An 18,296-nucleotide genomic window follows, 5' to 3' on the forward strand; every position below is an offset into this window, starting at 1 on the left:
GTGGTCCCTGCGTTTCTTCCCTGTTAAAAGACGGGCTGCTGTGTTTTGCACTCCCTGTAATCGGCTGATTTTTGGGACTGGTCCAAACCGGCATACAGGGCGTTACAATAATCGAGCCGCGAAGTTACAAAGGCATGAATGGCCTTCTCCAAGTGCACTGGTGGAATGTAGGGTTTCGCTTTGCTTAAAACCTTCAAATCATAAAAACTAGATTTAAGAACAGCATTTATCTGTTTGTCGAGTTTAAAATCATGGTCAACAATAACGCCAAGATTCCTAAAGAATGACTTTTGAAACGAAATCTAGGGTCCAATTGCGCTATCGCATGTCATCAGGACGTTTGACTTTCCAAAGACAATAATTTCAGTTTTAGCTTTGTTTAAGCTCATTATTTTGCATCCACTGCTGTATTTCCTTCAGGCAGTCCAATAAAGATTGCACTGAGCTCTCGGATTTAGATTTGAACATCATCTGCATAGCAATGATAGGCAACGTTATGCCTCTTCATAATAGCTACTAGTGGAAGCATATAAAGGTTGAAAAAAATAGGACCTAGAATGCTTCCCTGGGGAACTCCACATTTTAGCTCTGACACCACCGACGTAAATTCTCCAAGCTGAACAGACAAAGACCTATTTGCAAGGTATGACTGAAGCCATTTTAGTGCAGTACCCCTGAGACCAACATGTTGCTCCAACCGAGCCAACAAAATTGCATGGTCCACAGAATCAAACGCTGATGTCGAGTCTAAAAACAATAGGGTAGAACGTTGACCAGAATCAGAGATTAAAAGAAGATCATTAAAAGCTTTTATAAGTGCCGTTTCAGTACTATGTTTTGATTTAAACCCTGATTGATATGTATATTGTGGAGAAATGTTCATATAACGTTAGCATCTTGATAGCTAGCTGTTGTAGCATTAGCTGTTTTATTTACATACAAGTTTATTCAGCTGGACAGCTGGTCGTAGTTGCCTGGAATGTACCACAATTAAAGGTTGTGGTCGTGTATGTGTGGTGCCAAATATATTGCCAATTATGTCATCATTTAATTGTTTTATTTATATTATAATGGTATTTTATGATTTGATTATATATTATAATATAAATGTTGTGTGCACTTTCAAATTGCAAACAAAAAAGAAACTGAAAAAACAAAAATTGGTCTGAAATGAGACCCACTTATTGTCCGTCAACAGCTATTGAAAACATTTGATTCAGTCCTGGACATGACATCAGCACTGTGAACATACCAAGTAGATCCCTTTGTTTCCGAGGGGAGGTGGGTAGAGGAGGAAGAGGAAGAGGAAGGAATCGTAAGCAAGGATAAGCACAGATTTTCTGATGTCTTCCTATGATAAAAGAAGTAACATCATCAAAACTGCCTTTATCCATGCCTAGAACAGCTCCGCCACAGAAGCCAGGACAGCACAGTGGTCAACCATTGTTTAGAAAATACGTGTTAAAAAGGGTTAGGACAGAGAAGGTGATGGGACCAACACAGTGTGAGTAATGTGAGGTGGGCTTGCGGCAGCAGACTGTGAGAGGACTCATATGTCCTCCTGGGGTCACATGTTAGGAAAGTCTGGGGCCTGTAGATTTGGCTGCAGTAAGCCCACCTCACAACAGTTAGTATAAACAGTGCCAGACAGGGGTGTGACTGTTCTCATGGCCCCTGAAGTAACTGCAGTCAATGTGCAAAATGAATGAACTAACCCAACTAACTCCTGTGCTTCTGTTTCTTTTTTTATACAAACCCTGGTAAATGTGATACAAAGTGCTTCACAATATATTTTTACATCCTTTTTAGTCAGCTCTTTGCAGCCACATGAAGTAAAACTGCGAGATTGGTTCCTGACTTTGTCAGTGTCACCATTGTCTGTCCTTTTCCAGACAAACAACCAGATAAACAAATCCACTGGAAGGCTTGTTTTACCCTCTGGATTTCACCCATTGTTCATCACACCAGGAACATCTATCGTGTTCCCTTAAGTAAAGAGTGATCGTGAATTGTAACCAGCCAATTGGTTAGCGCTCGTGCCTCACTGCTAGATGGTCCCAGGTTCGATTCCCACCTGGACCGGGCCTTTCTGTGGAGTTTACATGTTCTCCCTGGGTCTGCGTAGGTTTCCTCCAGGTACTCCCGTTTCCCCTACTAAAAACATGTACAATAGGCCAGAATGAACGTAGTGTGTGAGATGGTGGTTGGAGGGGCCGATGGCACATGCTGGTAGCCTCGCTTCCGTCAGTCTACCCCAAGGGGCAGCTGTGGCTACAATTGTAGCCTCGTATGGTGTGAATGATGACTACAGTGTATTGCTTTGAGAAGCTTGGTAACACAGTTAAACCGTTGTCATTATTAAAGCAGGACAATACGGGAAAGTTTTCAAATACGTACAATAACTGTGAAAACATTTGCTGTACAGTAGGTTTAATTCAGTTGAAATTGCCATGACCAAGTGGCTGGTATGGGGCACAGGAACATCTGTGCAGAGTTTGGGCTGGAAACCCCAAGGTCAAAGTGGGAAACACCTCCAAAGGGAGTAAAGACTGACGAGCTCACTTGGCATAAGAATACCAGGTGATTGCAACATCAGGAACAAGGAAGATGAGAAGCTATAGCAGGGGCTCAGAGCAGAGCTGGAGAAGGCCTGAAGGGTGAAGGCATCAAACTGGAGGAGTGGCTACAGCAGATCCCAGTAGAAAAACATCTCAACCGCAAAGATGCAGCACAGAACCCTCAAGCTCCCAGGGCGAAGGTAGAGGAACCGAGCTTGGAGGGATAAGAGCTCTCTCTTATCGCCCGCAGAGGGTGAGGAAGAGTTAACTGTCCAAATAAATAAAATAAAATAGTAGAATTCAAATAAAGTTTAGCGCTCTCATTTGAGTGAAGCAGGATTTGAGTAGGAAATGCGCACAAGGCGGGACATCTGGTCACCCTACTCTGCCACAGCCCTATTATTATTATTTGAACTCCCCCTTACACTAATGTTGGGGATCTAGTAAGTGATTAACAGCTCCAGCACCAATGAGGTCAAAGGTTGTACAGCCCCTCTAGTCTCTGATTGGTCAAATCCACCTCTGCTGAATCCTCTCAAAAACAGGTGCCTTAAAACTTCTTTGAACTTAAATTTTGATAAAAAATAACCCACAAATATGAGGATTAAAAGGCCTCAGTGGACACTACAGTCACACCCCCATCACCTCTGCAGACATCACCACAAAGACGCTAGACGTGAGGGAGAGGAGACAGGTTAGAGATTGTACAGAGGGAGTCAACAGGAAGCACCGCACTGACATGTGTCCAAGCCGCCTCCAATCCCTGCATCACAACCAAATCTGACTTTTACCATCAAATATTCAACATGCTGTATCAATAAATCACTTTTACAAGAGATTACGTGATCAGAGGTGCTTGGAGGCAACTTGGAATGTGAACAAAAAACGTCCGGTCCTACCATGGTGACTCTGGGAGCGGAGCGGCCAATGCTTTTCCCCTAGAACACACAACCAGGCAGGTGGAATTAGACTGAAGGCATTCAGAAAGAGTCAGAGCATTCACCAAGCCGGACTGTCGTGAGATCTGAACTTTCAGTCTTACGAAGAATCCATCTTGAAAGGCTCGGATCGATTCGGGCTCAGGTCTAATGGTGGATCTCACGTTTTGGACCAATCGCAGGGCAGTATTGCTGTGAGTGGACAGGTTTTTACATTTACCGACAGAAAATAGTACTTCAATACTAATCAACAACACAGTGCTGCTATAAACAGAGAACATTTGAACAATCAAAGTATTGAATTGGTTCAGTGCTTTGTTATTTTGCTACATTTTGCAACTTGGCTGTGATCGGATTTAGCCTTTTTTAGCCCCGTCAGTCCATGACTGGATTCACAGATCTGTGATAGGCAGCCTAATCTTTGGGAAGTATTCATTTTAAAGAAGAAATGACCTTTGAAGTGACCAGTGGGACATGTTTTGATTAGAATCATCCAAGGTTACAGCGAAGGCGTTTTTACTTTCGGAAATACATGCACGTATATCCTTGCAACACGCTGAGCCAGCTGCTCTTGTGATATTGGGCTGAACAGGATTTCTGATTCTCCTACAAAAGGTAAGTGCCTTCCTCAGATACATACTGAACTTTAACATTACTTGACGGACAGCAAGTTACTGTGTGTAACTGTACTGGCAGTAGGTTAGAAACATGTTGGATGGGAATACTTCTCTGAATGATGTTCTGATTTTAGTTTTTTTCATTTCAAAACTAACAGCTAAAGTCAAATACTAAGTACAATTAAAGGTCCTGCACTGGATTTTTTTGTTAACAAACAATGAAAGAGGGTGCGAGTCATTTAAAGTGTTAGTTGTGACCCAAAGTTATCGTTAACTTTAGAAATTAGAAATGAATTACTAAATCAAGTAAAGCCTTTAAACAACAAAACCACTGTTGTTTTCTGTCAATTACATGTTTTTATTAAGAGCAATCCATTGTATTAAACTTTGTGTTTTGAACATGTTGCCAGTGACTGTCCATCTGTACATCGCTGTCTAATACTTCCTATAAACAGCCTGTCTGAGTACATAGACTGCTTTGATCCAGCAACACCAATCCAGTCCAGCCTCACAGACGTGGAGCAGACATGAGAGGAGCCATAATCAGAACGGGCAGGTTCACATATTCTCAGGAGGACATACATGTAAATACATCAATACATCATTGATGCACACGCTAAGGCAACCGAGAGGCACAAAGCAGCAGGACAGACGCTCTTTAGCACAGGGCAACACCAAAACCAGAGGAAAATGACTGCCTGACCAGAGAAGAAGAAGAAGAAGAAGAAGAAGAAGAAGAAGAAGAAGAAGAAGAAGAAGAAGAAGAAGAAGAATGATGCTGGAATCAAACTAAAGGTGCAACTAACCTGTTTCGGTGCTGACTAAAGCGGTGCATTTTAGTTACATTTTAAAGCTCATCTCACATTGATTCACTGTACACACAAATACACACTGGCATGTGATGGTTAAAGCCTGTAACTCTGAGATAAATGCTCAGTAAAACAATAAAATATGAACCACAGTTTGTCACGTGATATTACATTGCAATTCAATTCACACGCACATGTCCTGAATGTTCTTCAGCCCTTCACCCTGTGATGTAGAATACTGTTCGAAAACAAAAAAATACCATTTTGAATGGACAAAACCTGGTCTAAGCCAGGACTAGACCTTGACTTGGGACTACCCCTAAGCACATGGATACCACCATGGATATCGATCTAATACTGATCAATACAATTTACATCTCTCCTACTGCTAAGCTGCTTTACCTGAGTGAAAAGTTCAAGCACACACAGTGGTTCCTATACTGTTGCACTATGACTATATTATTTCATATATGCTGTTTACACAGTAGGTATATATCTATATCTATGCACACGCACACATACACACATACACACATTTGGTATATACTATATATCTATATGGACCTGATTTATTTTCAAATTAATTTTAGCCCACACAATTATTATAACGTCTAAAATTCAAGTACAACCCAAAATGCATAATAAATATGATTAAATTAACAGAGAAATGTGTGTGTTTCCAACCCTTTCCACACCCCTGTGTGACGAGTGTGTGACGAGTGTGGCATGATGGCGCCAGCAGTGTGCACGGCGCTCCGTCTGTCTGCTGCACTCTGGCTAATACTGGTTGTAACTTTTATCTGCAAGAATGTTTCGGCTCTTCTCGTGTAAGATCGCCAGGCTCTCTTTAACATCCGCGTATCTCACGAAATATTTGTAAAGCAAACTATTCGTGGTGACGAATGCAAAGACCCCCCTTTCCTCTTTGCAATACCGGACGACCTGCGGAAAATGTTCACAACACGGGGCGAGTGTCCACTTCATAGTTTTGTTTTCTAATCCTGTTGTAGTGGCAGCAGGGGCTCGAGCTGAAAAAGCACTCTTTGTGTGTTTCCCATGCGCTTCAAAGAAGTACAGAGGGCATGTTTACAGCGCACCTGTAAATCTGCCAGAGCGCTCATGGCGGGAGAGGAAGTGCATCCATGAGCGTGGAGCGAGCCTTTGGAAAGTGCTGATTTGGCCTCAGCATTGAGAGGACGTTAAGGCCGGGGCATAACTGGACCGGCAGTGTCAGTATCGATCCCTCGATGTGGGATTGATTCTCTTCTTGTCATTTTGGTTCTGATCCGCCCAACAGCCCAAAGACATTCTTGGCCAGATCCAAAACAGGTCCAAGCAAAGTCAAATCCTGGTCTTAAGCCAGAATTTGAATTTCCTAAGACCTTTGCAGTCTACCAGAAGAAATGTATACCAGTGCTCCCTGAGATTAAGAAAAACAATTTTGCAGAGTAAAGGCCCTCAAATCTTCCCGCACTCCATGCACTGTGGCCCTGGGAAGACCCACGACGACCTTGGGCGCTGCTCCACTAAACAGCGATCGAAGCGCTGATAGATCCCTGCGCGTGAGAGCGGCCTGACGTATTGACGGCCGGGGGGTGAGTCTCCCCGTGGACCTGCTCCTGTCCACCACTCCATCTGTCCTTTGTGCAGCACTATCTGATGTCTGCTGTATGGAGATAATCCCACTTGGGACCATAAGGAGGAGGGAGCGTCGCACACGGAGGGACCTGCGATTACAGGAGCGCTAAATAAATAAAAGGACAGACGTTACAAGAAGCATTTACGGCCAGATAGTTGTGGCAATAATAGGTGATGCTGTATCCATGTCACAAGCGGCCAGAACATGGTGCAAACCCACAAGGGTCTTTATCAGACCGACATCTGCAGCTTTTTGCCGACATGGCGTAAAAACGTGGAAAGGTTTTAATCAGGATTATCTAATTCAGTGCCAATTTAGCTTTGGAAAATGTTTTAGAACATTTACACCATTTTCTTAAGTGCTCATTGTTGGAATCCTTACTGGAATGTGCTGTGCTGGAATTGTTTGGGCAATGATATGGGTATCAAAGTAGACAGTTTTGGAATAATGCATGAGCTAACCAGAGACTTTTATCTGATCACATCTTTGTATTTGACCTTTGCTTTTGGTGTTTCACAATTTATCACTTCATATGAAGGATTCATCAAACTGATTTAAAAAAGATGCTCACTGATAGCAGTAAGATAGTTTTAAGTCCGCATTTTTGAAGTGTTTTTGTCTCTCTTTATGTCGCTTTTTTTGGTTGTGTTTTCATCACTTTTTTGTTGTGTTGTTGCTTTTCTGGCACGCTTTTGTCGCTCTTTTGTTGCTGCTTTGTTGTTGTTTTTCATCATGTTTTTGTCATTTTTTTGTTGCGTTTTCATCCTCGTTCTGATGCTATTTGAAGGGGTTAAGGGGTTCATTATAGTAGCTAAGTAATAAGGAAGGAAGTAAATAAGTAGGCTGTTGATGTGGCTGTTGATGTGACCTCTGACCGGCCAAAGGACAGAGGTCAGCCCTCTCTAACACAGGAAGGTCATACGAGATTTAATATTTCACAACAACATACGACTGTTGAAAAGGCCGATTTTGTGGATGATAGCATTTAGCAGCTGTTAGCTCTATTTACGCTGCTGTTAGCATCACATCTGCACGTAGCTTATCTTCAGTTCGTCTTGAGCTGCTTCTAAAGTTCTTCTTCACACCTGATCACCCACAGGACAGAGACGCCACACATCCACCTGAGCACCCACAGGACAGAGACGCCACCCCTCCACCTGAGCACCCACAGGACAGAGACACCACACCTCCACCTGAGCACCCACAGGACAGAGACACCACACCTCCACCTGAGCACCCACAGGACAGAGACACCACACCTCCACCTGAGCACCCACAGGACAGACACACCACACCTCCACCTGAGCACCCACAGGACAGACACACCACACCTCCACCTGAACACCCACACAGCCACAGCCTATCACTGCTCCCGAGCCAGAGGGCCACTGGGAGAGCCTGAAAATACATAAAAAAACATCTAAAAACACTAAAAATGTGTAACAGACTATGACTATGTTCTTTAGGTAAAAACCTATGTGATATTCTTTATGTGTGGAATAAAAGTCAGCTCAGAATCATAAATCACGCTCAGGTTCTTCACCTGTGAGGAAGGATTAAAAGACAGTGACTGTAGTTTGGCCTCAGGACCGATGACTAGAAGGAACAGATTACTCCGTGTTTGTTATTTTGGTCGTTTTTTTTCTAAGGGAAGAGCGCAGTAAGCGTATTCCTGTCAGGACTTTCTCCGAGCCTGGAGCCTTCTCTTTCCACCGGTGCTTTTGTGTGCCCTGCCAAAGCCATACATCGCCCCGTGCACTCTCTCTGCCATTTATCCTTACTGTCTCCAGACCCCCCCCCCCCCACGTTAGCTCATAGCCTCCCGCTCCACCCTGCTCTCCTGACTCAACACCGAGGCCCGATTTATTAGGCGCGCTTTGTTACGCCGTGCAGCCGACGACTCGGGGATGCTGGGGAGATAAATGCGACACGATTGTAAACAGCCTCTCTAATTGGATGAGGTTTCAAAGCTCACACCGCAGTCCTGGTTTCCTATAGTTTTTTTTTTTTTTTTTTTTCCCTTTTTACTCCTCACAGAGCCACCACAGGGGAGGACGGAGCTTGGAGTTCGGAGTACGGAGTGCGCTCCAGCAGACCACCCACTCAGGGCGAACAGGCCTGCTGGCATGGTCGATTCATAACAACATGTTTATATTCTCAGATCTTTGCCAGCAGTAGTCAGTGAGTGAACAATGAATATGTAACTAGATAGATAGATAGATAGATAGATAGATAGATAGATAGATAGATAGATAGATAGATAGATAGATAGATAGATAGATAGATAGATAGATAGATAGATAGATAGATAGATAGCGGCGTTAATATTCAAACTGATTTATAAATCACAAAATGTAGCTATTGCCAATGTGTTTTGAAAAAACTCACGGCTCTCCCGCACGGTGGCCAGAGATTATTGAGGGACTTCCGTGTCCCAACACATGAAGCAAATAAGTAAGAATTAAACAACGAGGAGCCATGCATTAGACGGTTATAATGCACGACGCGGAGTCAAGTGGAGTTACTCCTGCATTATAACCGTCTAATGCTGCTCCGAATTTATAATAAATGTTTTTTTCATTGACTAAACTCACTAAATCTGCCAGAGTACGGGACTATTGTGTGTGGGTTATTAGCCGGTCACTGAAGGCTGGTCTCAGAGCGAGTCATTCTCCGCAGCTATTACGAGGATCTCAGTCAGGCTCAACGACACAACATCAGCACAGAATCACAACACAACAGGACTAACCCGGAAACACTTTTCCATGGAAGTAAACACCGATATGCGGCACTCGTGGGCAGGAGTTATTTCACTTTTACAAGGTTTAACCTGAAGCTAAAGCTAGCTAGCTCAACCAGCTCAACTGTTTATGGAAACAGCTGCGGTGGAGTCGCTCACACCTGGGCCCCCCCAACTGAAACTTTTATGTTTGACTTTACTAATCCAGACAAATATGCTTCAATGCAGGATCATTTTATGTACGCCTGAAAATGATGAATAGCCTTAACCGTTTTCAATAGAAATGTAAAGCTCATATGTTATTAACAGTAGCTAACCGAGCTGCTCACTCTCCTCTACAAACATTTATCAAAGGTTTGGTTTTGGCCAAAAACGTTGAAATTAACACAAAATCCATCTCATACGTTCCTGTCAGTCACTAATTACGTGTTTATCTGATTCAGCTGTGACATGCGTTGCTATGGCGATGCCCACAGCGGAGTGGCATCCCAGTGATTTAACTACCGGACTACGTGTGCGGTTATACGATAATAATGCACCAGCCAATCAGGATCCAGTATTCACCCAGACCATGGTATAAACTATTCTGATTGCACGGGCAGCGATGGCAAAAGCGAGCGTCCTGCCCAGACTGATCCCCGAGCATAAAGTACACTGAGGGGAATCATTCTGGAGCCAGGCCAGGCTAGAGGATAAGATAAGATGTATTTGTCCCGCACTGGTAAATTGCCCATTGTGCATGTTTCATGTTGAACGGGGATGCATCAGTGATTGTCAACACACCTCACCAACATCAAGTCAGGATTAAAGTGGGGCAACACTGTGGAAACTATGTCTGACTTGAGTCAAGCGCATTACATCAATGAAAGGAGCTCTGTTTCAAATGAATAAAGAGAAACATGACGCGCCACAGTTTGAGAAGCCCTCGGTGAGTCTCATCTTGCCCTTTTCATGCAGCCCTGTAAACTACCAGGAATATTCAAATTGTTTAAAAAACCTATTGAACATTTAGCCTGTGTTATCTTTTATCTTTATGCATTTAGCCATGTCTAAAACAAGGAATGTGTGATTTTAAAATAAGGAAAGGGCAATAAAATATTATTATTGGGCATTTCTCAAAGCGAATTACAAAAGAGTGACAAAAAACAAAACAGTGAATGAACTGTTACTCTCGTTACGGTTCTGTTGGACAATGGATACGATGACAGCGGTTCATCGTGGGTCCTAGAACTACCGTGAACTTTTATAAATGTGGAAAACTGTAAAGCCGTTCCTGTGTGAGCTCCATACAAACACATGCACACTATGGTTATGTAAACAGCTGTGTGCAGATCTGATCTCACAGTCAGCAGGAGCCGCTGTGTGAGAGGTGGAGATAAGACACTGCCACAGGTACACAGCCACTGGGTATATGCTAATGCGCTGATGCTAATAAGCCAATGCTAATGTAGCATGATTATAAAAGCTGAGCATCCTCACAGCCAGGCGCTGATTGAAGAAACAACAGCCAGAGGATGAAAAGGACATGTATACGCAACAGATGCAAGATTCAGCACATGACAGATGGCCAAACGTATTCAAGGACAATTCACTTTTCAGTTTCTATAATGTGCCGGTGTCCCTCTCTTTATCCAATAACAACTCCAGATCTGCCAATTAACCTGCCCCAGTCGTAGTTAAACACAATCGAAATCGATTATTTTAGGATGTGTGGAACAATGTAATGGTGGAGAAAAGAGAAAGAGGGAGAGAAGTGAGAGAGAGGGGGAACGAGAAAGAGAGAGAGAGAGAAGAGGAGAAAAGAGGGAGAGAAGTGAGAGAGAGGGAAAGAGAAAGAGAGAGATAGGTGGAGAGAAGGAGAGAAGGATAGAGAGAGGGAGACAGACCTGAGTCCCATGTATAGTGCTTTGTCACCATGTTTGTGAAAGGAGAAATACAAATGAAGTCCTTTACTTTCTTCCAAAGAGAGGAGTGAGGGGGGAAAAAAGAAAGAAAGGGAGAGAGAGAGAGAGAGAGAGAGAGAGGTGGGGGGGGGATCCGATAAGGGGTCTGGTCTCTGAGCTTCACACTGTGCCGTGATCAAAGCAGTGCTATTTTAATTTCATAAATCATATCTCATCTGTCCAAAGCTCATTACCAGGAAGCTCTGGGACACAAGAGGGCGGGGCTTGGCCCACAAAATACACACACACACACATACAACAAACACTCGCGCACACACACATACGCATGCACGTGCACACACGGATGCACACACACGCACGCACGCACACACAACAAACACTCGCACACACGCACGCACGCACACACACACAACAAACACTCGCACACACGCACGCACACGCACACAACAAACACTCGCACACACGCACGCACACGCACACAACAAACACTCGCACACACGCACGCACACGCACACAACAAACACTCGCACACACGCACGCACACACACACAACAAACACTCGCACACACGCACACACACACACACACACACACACACACACACACACAGACACACAGACACACACACACACACACACACACACACACACACACACACTAGCCTGTAGTAGAGCTTTCATGAGGATGGGTCTAGCGTTGTAGAGTCAGTGCACATGTTTAAGGGTGATTCTCTCCCACACTCCATATGAGGAGAGAGTGGGGCAGTGTTATGGTCACATTTGAAGCATTCGCTCCGCGTGGTTTAGTGGTAACAACAAGATAACTATCAGGAACCCGTCCTGAAAATGTAGTAGTACTACTTAAATGAACACATACAGTGATGGTGCCTATGGTCATCAGCGGAGAAATGGTAAATGATTTATTTTATTTATTGTATTTAACACTTTTCCACCTACATTAGCACTCAAAGTGCTTTAATGCAAGACCCACTCACCCATTCATTCATACAGTGGATGGATGCAGACACAGAAGGCAAGGTGGGTGAAGTGTCTTGCCCAAGGACAGAGAGAGGTCGGAGCAGTCAGTTGGCCGGGGGTGTCTGATTTATAGTTTGCAAACTATGAAACTATGAATCTGACATTGTGAACATTGGAACCACAGGGAGTCTGTTTTGAAGACACATTTGTTGAGCTGGACTTTGCTGGTGGTTTGTTTTGGCGTGGTGTCGAGTGAGTTTAAGTTTAATTGTTCGCACTTTGGGCAGCAGTGGCTTTAAGTATAAATAAGCTTGATCTTTAAGCATGCATACTTTTGGGGAGGGTCACAATACTTTAAACGATATACTATATACCTTAATTAAATGCACAGGGCACAAAATTATGTTTTTGTTCACAAATGTCTGCTTTTACAATAGACAAATCATTCAGTTTAATCCTCCGCATCTGCTATAGAGCCTTTAAGTACCTGGAACTGAACAACTGAACCTGGTGGTAGAACTGAACAAATGTGTAATTATAAAAAAATGTGTTGAATGAACTCAAATGACTGCATAACTACAATGCTAATCTCTACAACTGTAGCAAACATCTCAGGGCCCACATGGTGCTACAGTGAATACATGTCCACATCCAGTCTTTCACTAACACATCTTTGTACTTTGATGACCTTGTAGCTGTGAAACCCTGGGCAAACAGAAGTTATGGAGGCTAAAAGGCAAGAGCGATCAACTCTGTGCCGGATCAGACATGTTATTTTACATGTGGCTGTATGGTGGTGTTGTTATGAATCAATCAGCCACACAGTTTGAGCATAACCAAGTTTAATAGAGCTGTCACATGCAATCCATCCAGAGACTGTCGTAGATGAGCAGCGGAGCTCGGACATTTCACAATATTTATATGTACACTATATTTACAGCTGCCACGGCTGGAGGATTATGACATCAAGGGATCCTCAAACATCTCAATCATCTCCATGCAGCTTCTTCTCCAGCCAATGACACACTGAGGGGAGACCGCCTGTCCACCAGTCTGTCCAACTGTTCCAACATGGAAGTGTGTTGCAGAATAATATTTGACATGTTCACAGCTCAAGGTAAAAGGATGCATGATGTAGTAGGAGCTGTTCATATTTACAGGAATGAAAATGAATGTTAGTGTGAGATACTGAGTGAAAGTGTTTTCTGCCTCAGGGCAGCGGCGAGTGGGGCGCCACCGCACTGTTTCCAATGAGTGTGTGATAAGGAACAGATATTGTGCTAATTCAGTAACACTCATGTGTAGGCAATACAAAAATGTTGTCTCTAAGCTGTATAAAACGTGAAATAATGGTTTACTTTGTCTTAAAACTTGTGTAAAACCTGCGTCTCCAGGGTTGGCGTTGGGCTGCACGGGGCAGATGGAGATGCATCCTTTGATGATGTCAAAAATACTCCCAGTCAAAACACTTGATAAAACATTATAACGTCAGTGCGTATTCATTAATCTGCCAGTAAACTACGTGCATTTGCCCCAATAGGCGAGGAACGCGCTCCTGTAGGGTCCTTATGGTGGGACATTGCTGTAATACCACCCCCTGGTGGCCAGGGGCGACTCCAAGAGACACTTGGGAGCATTGATTCTAATGAGACTTCAAATGTCCCAATAACGCCCACGCTTAGCCACACTAGTTTTTGTTTATCAGCCCGAAATTTGGAAGCATTTTCAGGGCTTTGACTGGCTCCAGAGCCTGTCACTCAAGCTCTGGAGCTCTGTGGAGGCTCTGCCCGCTCCTCGAGCGCTGGGCTTCCCGCCTTTTTGCCCTTTTAAGGAACAGGAGGAGATAGAGCAGCCATTAAAGGTCCTATATCATGCAAAATCGACTTTTTAGAGCTTTTAGCCATGTTGTCCTTATAAAAAACACCCCCAGAGTGGTTTGTGGCTTCATTCACGCAGCTCTCAGTTATCCTCCTGAATCCTGCTCTCTGAGCAGCTGCTCCGCCCTCTGCTGGTGAACGACTGACCTGCTGCGTTGGGACGTCACAGCGGAACGGAAGTGCTCGACGTCTGTAATGCAATGTCTTACAGCCTGATTTTAATTTGTAAAATTGCTTTTTCATTATTTCTGTCGTAAGAGAGAAACAAAGAGGAAAAAAAGGAAAATAAAATAAAATAAAAAATAAATAAAAAGGATGTGTCCGAGGTGCTTCCAGGTCAGCTGGGGCCAAAACAAACACACCCCTGAGCGTCTGAACAGATCAGTCATGTTTGCGCTGCAGCTGAAGATGGAGCTCGTTATAACTGGACACACCTGTTCTTTATTCTTACCTAACGATAATGTCACGGAGAAAAAGAAGCGCGTTTGGCTACGAGGACGGGAGTTTATTCAACCTTTTTCAAGAGGCCACTCATCAGAAGCTGTTTTTTTCTCCGGGATTCAGCGACTATCAGCCAAAATATTGTTTTTCTGTGACTGTCTCTGATGGATGTTTGGTGAACCTTCACCTGAATCAAAGTGGATTAACTTTTATAACCAACACGAGTCCCATAATGTAAACAGCGATGGACCAGAGCGGTGAGTCAATCCAAACGCGTGTTAGCTTGTGTGTTAGCATATTAGCATGTATGTAGCCATTTATGAAGCTGTGTTGCAGATGTCAACTCCTTACAACTGCATCATGAAGTAACTTCACTTATTGCTGTTTATCTATATTATGGGAAAGTATGTGCGGAGAGAGGGAGAGGGAGTTAACTGAATCGAAGCGTTGTGTCTTTCGGGTTCGAAAAATACCTCTAGAAAACGCTTACATTTATCACCAAAATGAGTGCTCCATAATGTTAGAGGTACAATATATCATATACATGCCTATACTTAACTTTGGAATGGCTAAAATAGCATGATATAGCTCCTTTAAAGTTCACACTGACCCAAGTCTGCAGGCATAAAGCACGGCCTGACTCGAGCCTGCAGGCATAAACCACGACCCGAGTCTGCAGGCATAAAGCACGGCCTGACTCGAGCCTGCAGGCATAAACCACGACCCGAGTCTGCAGGCATAAAGCCTGACCCGACCTGAGTCTGCAGGCATAAAGCACGACCCGAGTCTGCGTAAATGATTATTTATTTAATGCCGGGTCAGAGCCTCTGTCCCGTGCATTCAGAAGCAGCACCAAGAGAGGAGGCACCATGTGTGAGATGTGCGCGCACGGCACACGTGCACGCAGCAGCGTTGCGCACATGCCTGGGCAGGATATGGTTAAAAGCCCAAAGTATTGAAATCTGTGTCGTGTCTTCCAGTTGAAGCGTTCTCTAGAGTTGGAAAACCCGAGGCATAACCCTGATTTTCTGACACTGAATATGCAGATTATTAAAACAAACCCACAATCAACCCACCAGGACTGGTTAGAAGATGAAGTATACTTTTGTAAACGTCTTATTTGAATGTCAAACTTGAAGGCGACAGTGAGATAACAAGAATATTTGTCTCTCATCTCTCCCTTCCAGCCGGTGGACATGATGATTAAGTTTGGGAAGGCGTATCTGCAGTAACAAAGCTCCTGGTTGTATTTTTCAGTTGAATTTGCAGATTCATCTCTTCAGTGTTTTGGTGACAATGACAGTATAATAAAGCTGCTGTCAGGTCAGCACTTTCCACACACAGCCTTGTACATCCATTGTGTCCTGATTTACATGAGAATGCATTACATGGAAATGAATGTAACTGGAGCCTATTCTTTAATAAATGTATCCTCATTGTGCTGGACTTGCCGCAGTTATCACTCACTTTCCCGTCAGGCTGAGCTGGGGAGAATGCAGAGAGAGCAGAGGACAGTTGGCATCATGTGTGACAGCTTGAGTCAGTGAAGGAAACAGTAAGTCATTCATGGGGAGACATTGTAGGTAAAGCTCCGTTTGGATGGAATGTGGAAGCTCAGCTGTAGTGGAGCAAAACCATCTCCACCTAAATGTTATATTGATGTTCTCTCATCAATAACTGACCTGGGGAAGTATTTTTGGAGTAATCCTGATTCATTCGCCCCTCGTTTCTTCTGCTGTTGGAGCACTCACTTCTGGATTTCCTGCACTTGGTTGTGTGATGGAAAGAACATGGACAAGTCCTCTGCAGGACGTAGTTATTTTGTCTTAAGCTTTCGTGGCTTCTCGCTTGTATTACTGAAAATAGTCAGGGACGGCTGGTCTCAGTGGGCTCGGCGGGCTAAGGTTATGTCCTCATTGCCTAACGTCATTTTTGTGCGTAATCATCGTAGTATCATTTATTTCTGAGTCACAATTTTTGCCACAAAGAACACAAAACTTGTTTTTATTAGCCCTCCGCTAACATGACAGTAGATGGCAGTCCATGGTCCCAGCCCCAGCACATACACACACATTGGGGCTGGTTTGAGGTGAGGTCTGCATAGTGACTCCTTACCAGTTATGTTCACTCGAGAAACACTGGAGAAACAAGCAAAAGACTGGTGGAATATACATATATTCTTAAACTCAAAAATTGTGAATCAAACAACTGGACTGGTATTCACCATCCACGCCCACCGCGTCTATATATGGTGGGTGTGGTCACCGCGGACAACAGCTCTGAGGAAGCTGTCTGGATGGAAAGCAAAAATGCAAGCTCTTTTTAAGTTTTTTTTTTTTTTTAAGTCCAGTTGTTTTGATTCACCTGGTTGACTGAAAAAGTACATTGTTTTATATATTGTTCTTATTTGTTTTTTGGCAATTCTTTGCAGCGGGACTTTTCGCTGGAGACACAAGCTGAAGTGAGGACGCTGCTGTGATTTTGTTGCGTTTCAAAGATTCTAAACGGAGTCCATGCACTGGGTGAGTGCTTTAAGTCATTGTTTACTCCGTGGTTCAGTCTGTGTTTACTTTTAGCAGGGAACAGCGCTAAAACTTTGACCCGTTCATGTTCTCATATTTTGTGCCTGGGATGCATTGTTAGTTACTGTAATAGTCTGCTGTTGAAATATTTGCAGATCTGTGGTTAAATGCTTCTTTTTAGTCTGACAAACAGCAGTAACTGTAGATCTGAAAGTAAAAATGTATCCAACATGTGCCACAGCCTAGACTTTACATCACCAGCCGCCACTGAAAATGACAGCAATTAATTTTGAAAAAGTACAACATTTACACAGCGCTCGTCGCCATAAACGGCTGAAAATGGTTGCTTTGATTTGCTGCGTAACTCTGCGTGTATGGGCCTCTCGGGTTATGTAAAAGTGACTGGTACATTATTAATCTTCCTAAACATTCATTAATAATGCTCCGTAATGAGTGTTTCTCCACAGAATCAGCTGCCGTGAGGAAATGCCTTGTTTGTGTGTCAATACGAAGTGGCTGTGTCTCCTTGGTGAGGACCGGGAGTCATGCATAAGCAAGGCGGAGTCTTGCTCAAGGACACGACAACAGCAGCAGCCGTCGGAGCTGATTCAAACACTGACCTTCAGGTCCGTAGACAAATGCTCCAAACAAACCAGTTACTATCACATTAAACGGGATCCGCCATGACATTTCCAACATTTTCTTTCAACTGTGGCACAACGTTCTGTTTGCAGATGCTATAATTAACACTATAATAGCATTATTAATGCTGATTTTAAATGATTGCCACTTGATTAAGACTGCTTTGAAAAAAGGAATTCAAGCAAGACACTGCAAGTGAGGATTTTTTCATTTTTTGTTGCTGATTACGTAAAGGTAAAGGTGCTTTATTTGTCATTATATAACAACTGTAGAACGAAATGTGTCCTCTGCATTTGACCCATCCTTCGACACCACTGGTCAACCCGTAAGGAGCACCCGGGGGCCATCTTCAGATGTGGAGCCAGGCTGATGGTCAGAACCCCCTGGATGGAGGATTCACCTATTGTACATGTTTTTAGTGGTAGGGGAATCCGGAGTACATTACCTGGAGGAAGCCTACGCAGACACGGGGAGAACATGTAAACTCCACACAGAAAGGCCCCGCCCTGGGACCTTCCAGCTGTGCAGCACCAGTGCTAAGCGCTACGCTTTTCAAATCCCTTTGAAAAAAACCCTTTCTAGATCTTGTGTAAGTGTAATGAAAATCTCAAATTGTGGAAATGGGACCTACAA

General features: G+C 43.7%; 1 protein-coding gene across 10 annotated transcripts in view; it reads right to left on the bottom strand.

Moving 5' to 3' along the window:
• The window catches only part of LOC306979126 (shisa family member 6), a 133,706-nt gene that overhangs the window by 46,440 nt on the left and 68,970 nt on the right, over positions 1–18,296 (bottom strand). For 6 of the 10 annotated variants that reach the window (XM_079577972.1, XM_079577970.1, XM_079577965.1 and 3 more), the window contains exon 5: positions 3,458–3,496. The exons of the other annotated variants lie outside the window; for them this stretch is intronic. In XM_079577972.1, the coding sequence (XP_079434098.1) occupies positions 3,458–3,496 (39 nt within the window). The remainder of the gene's footprint in view (positions 1–3,457; positions 3,497–18,296) is intronic. 10 annotated transcript variants of the gene reach the window in all.

Source organism: Gobius niger, assembly GCF_951799975.1.
Source record: "Gobius niger genome assembly, chromosome: 19".
NCBI classification, from domain to species: domain Eukaryota; kingdom Metazoa; phylum Chordata; class Actinopteri; order Gobiiformes; family Gobiidae; genus Gobius; species Gobius niger.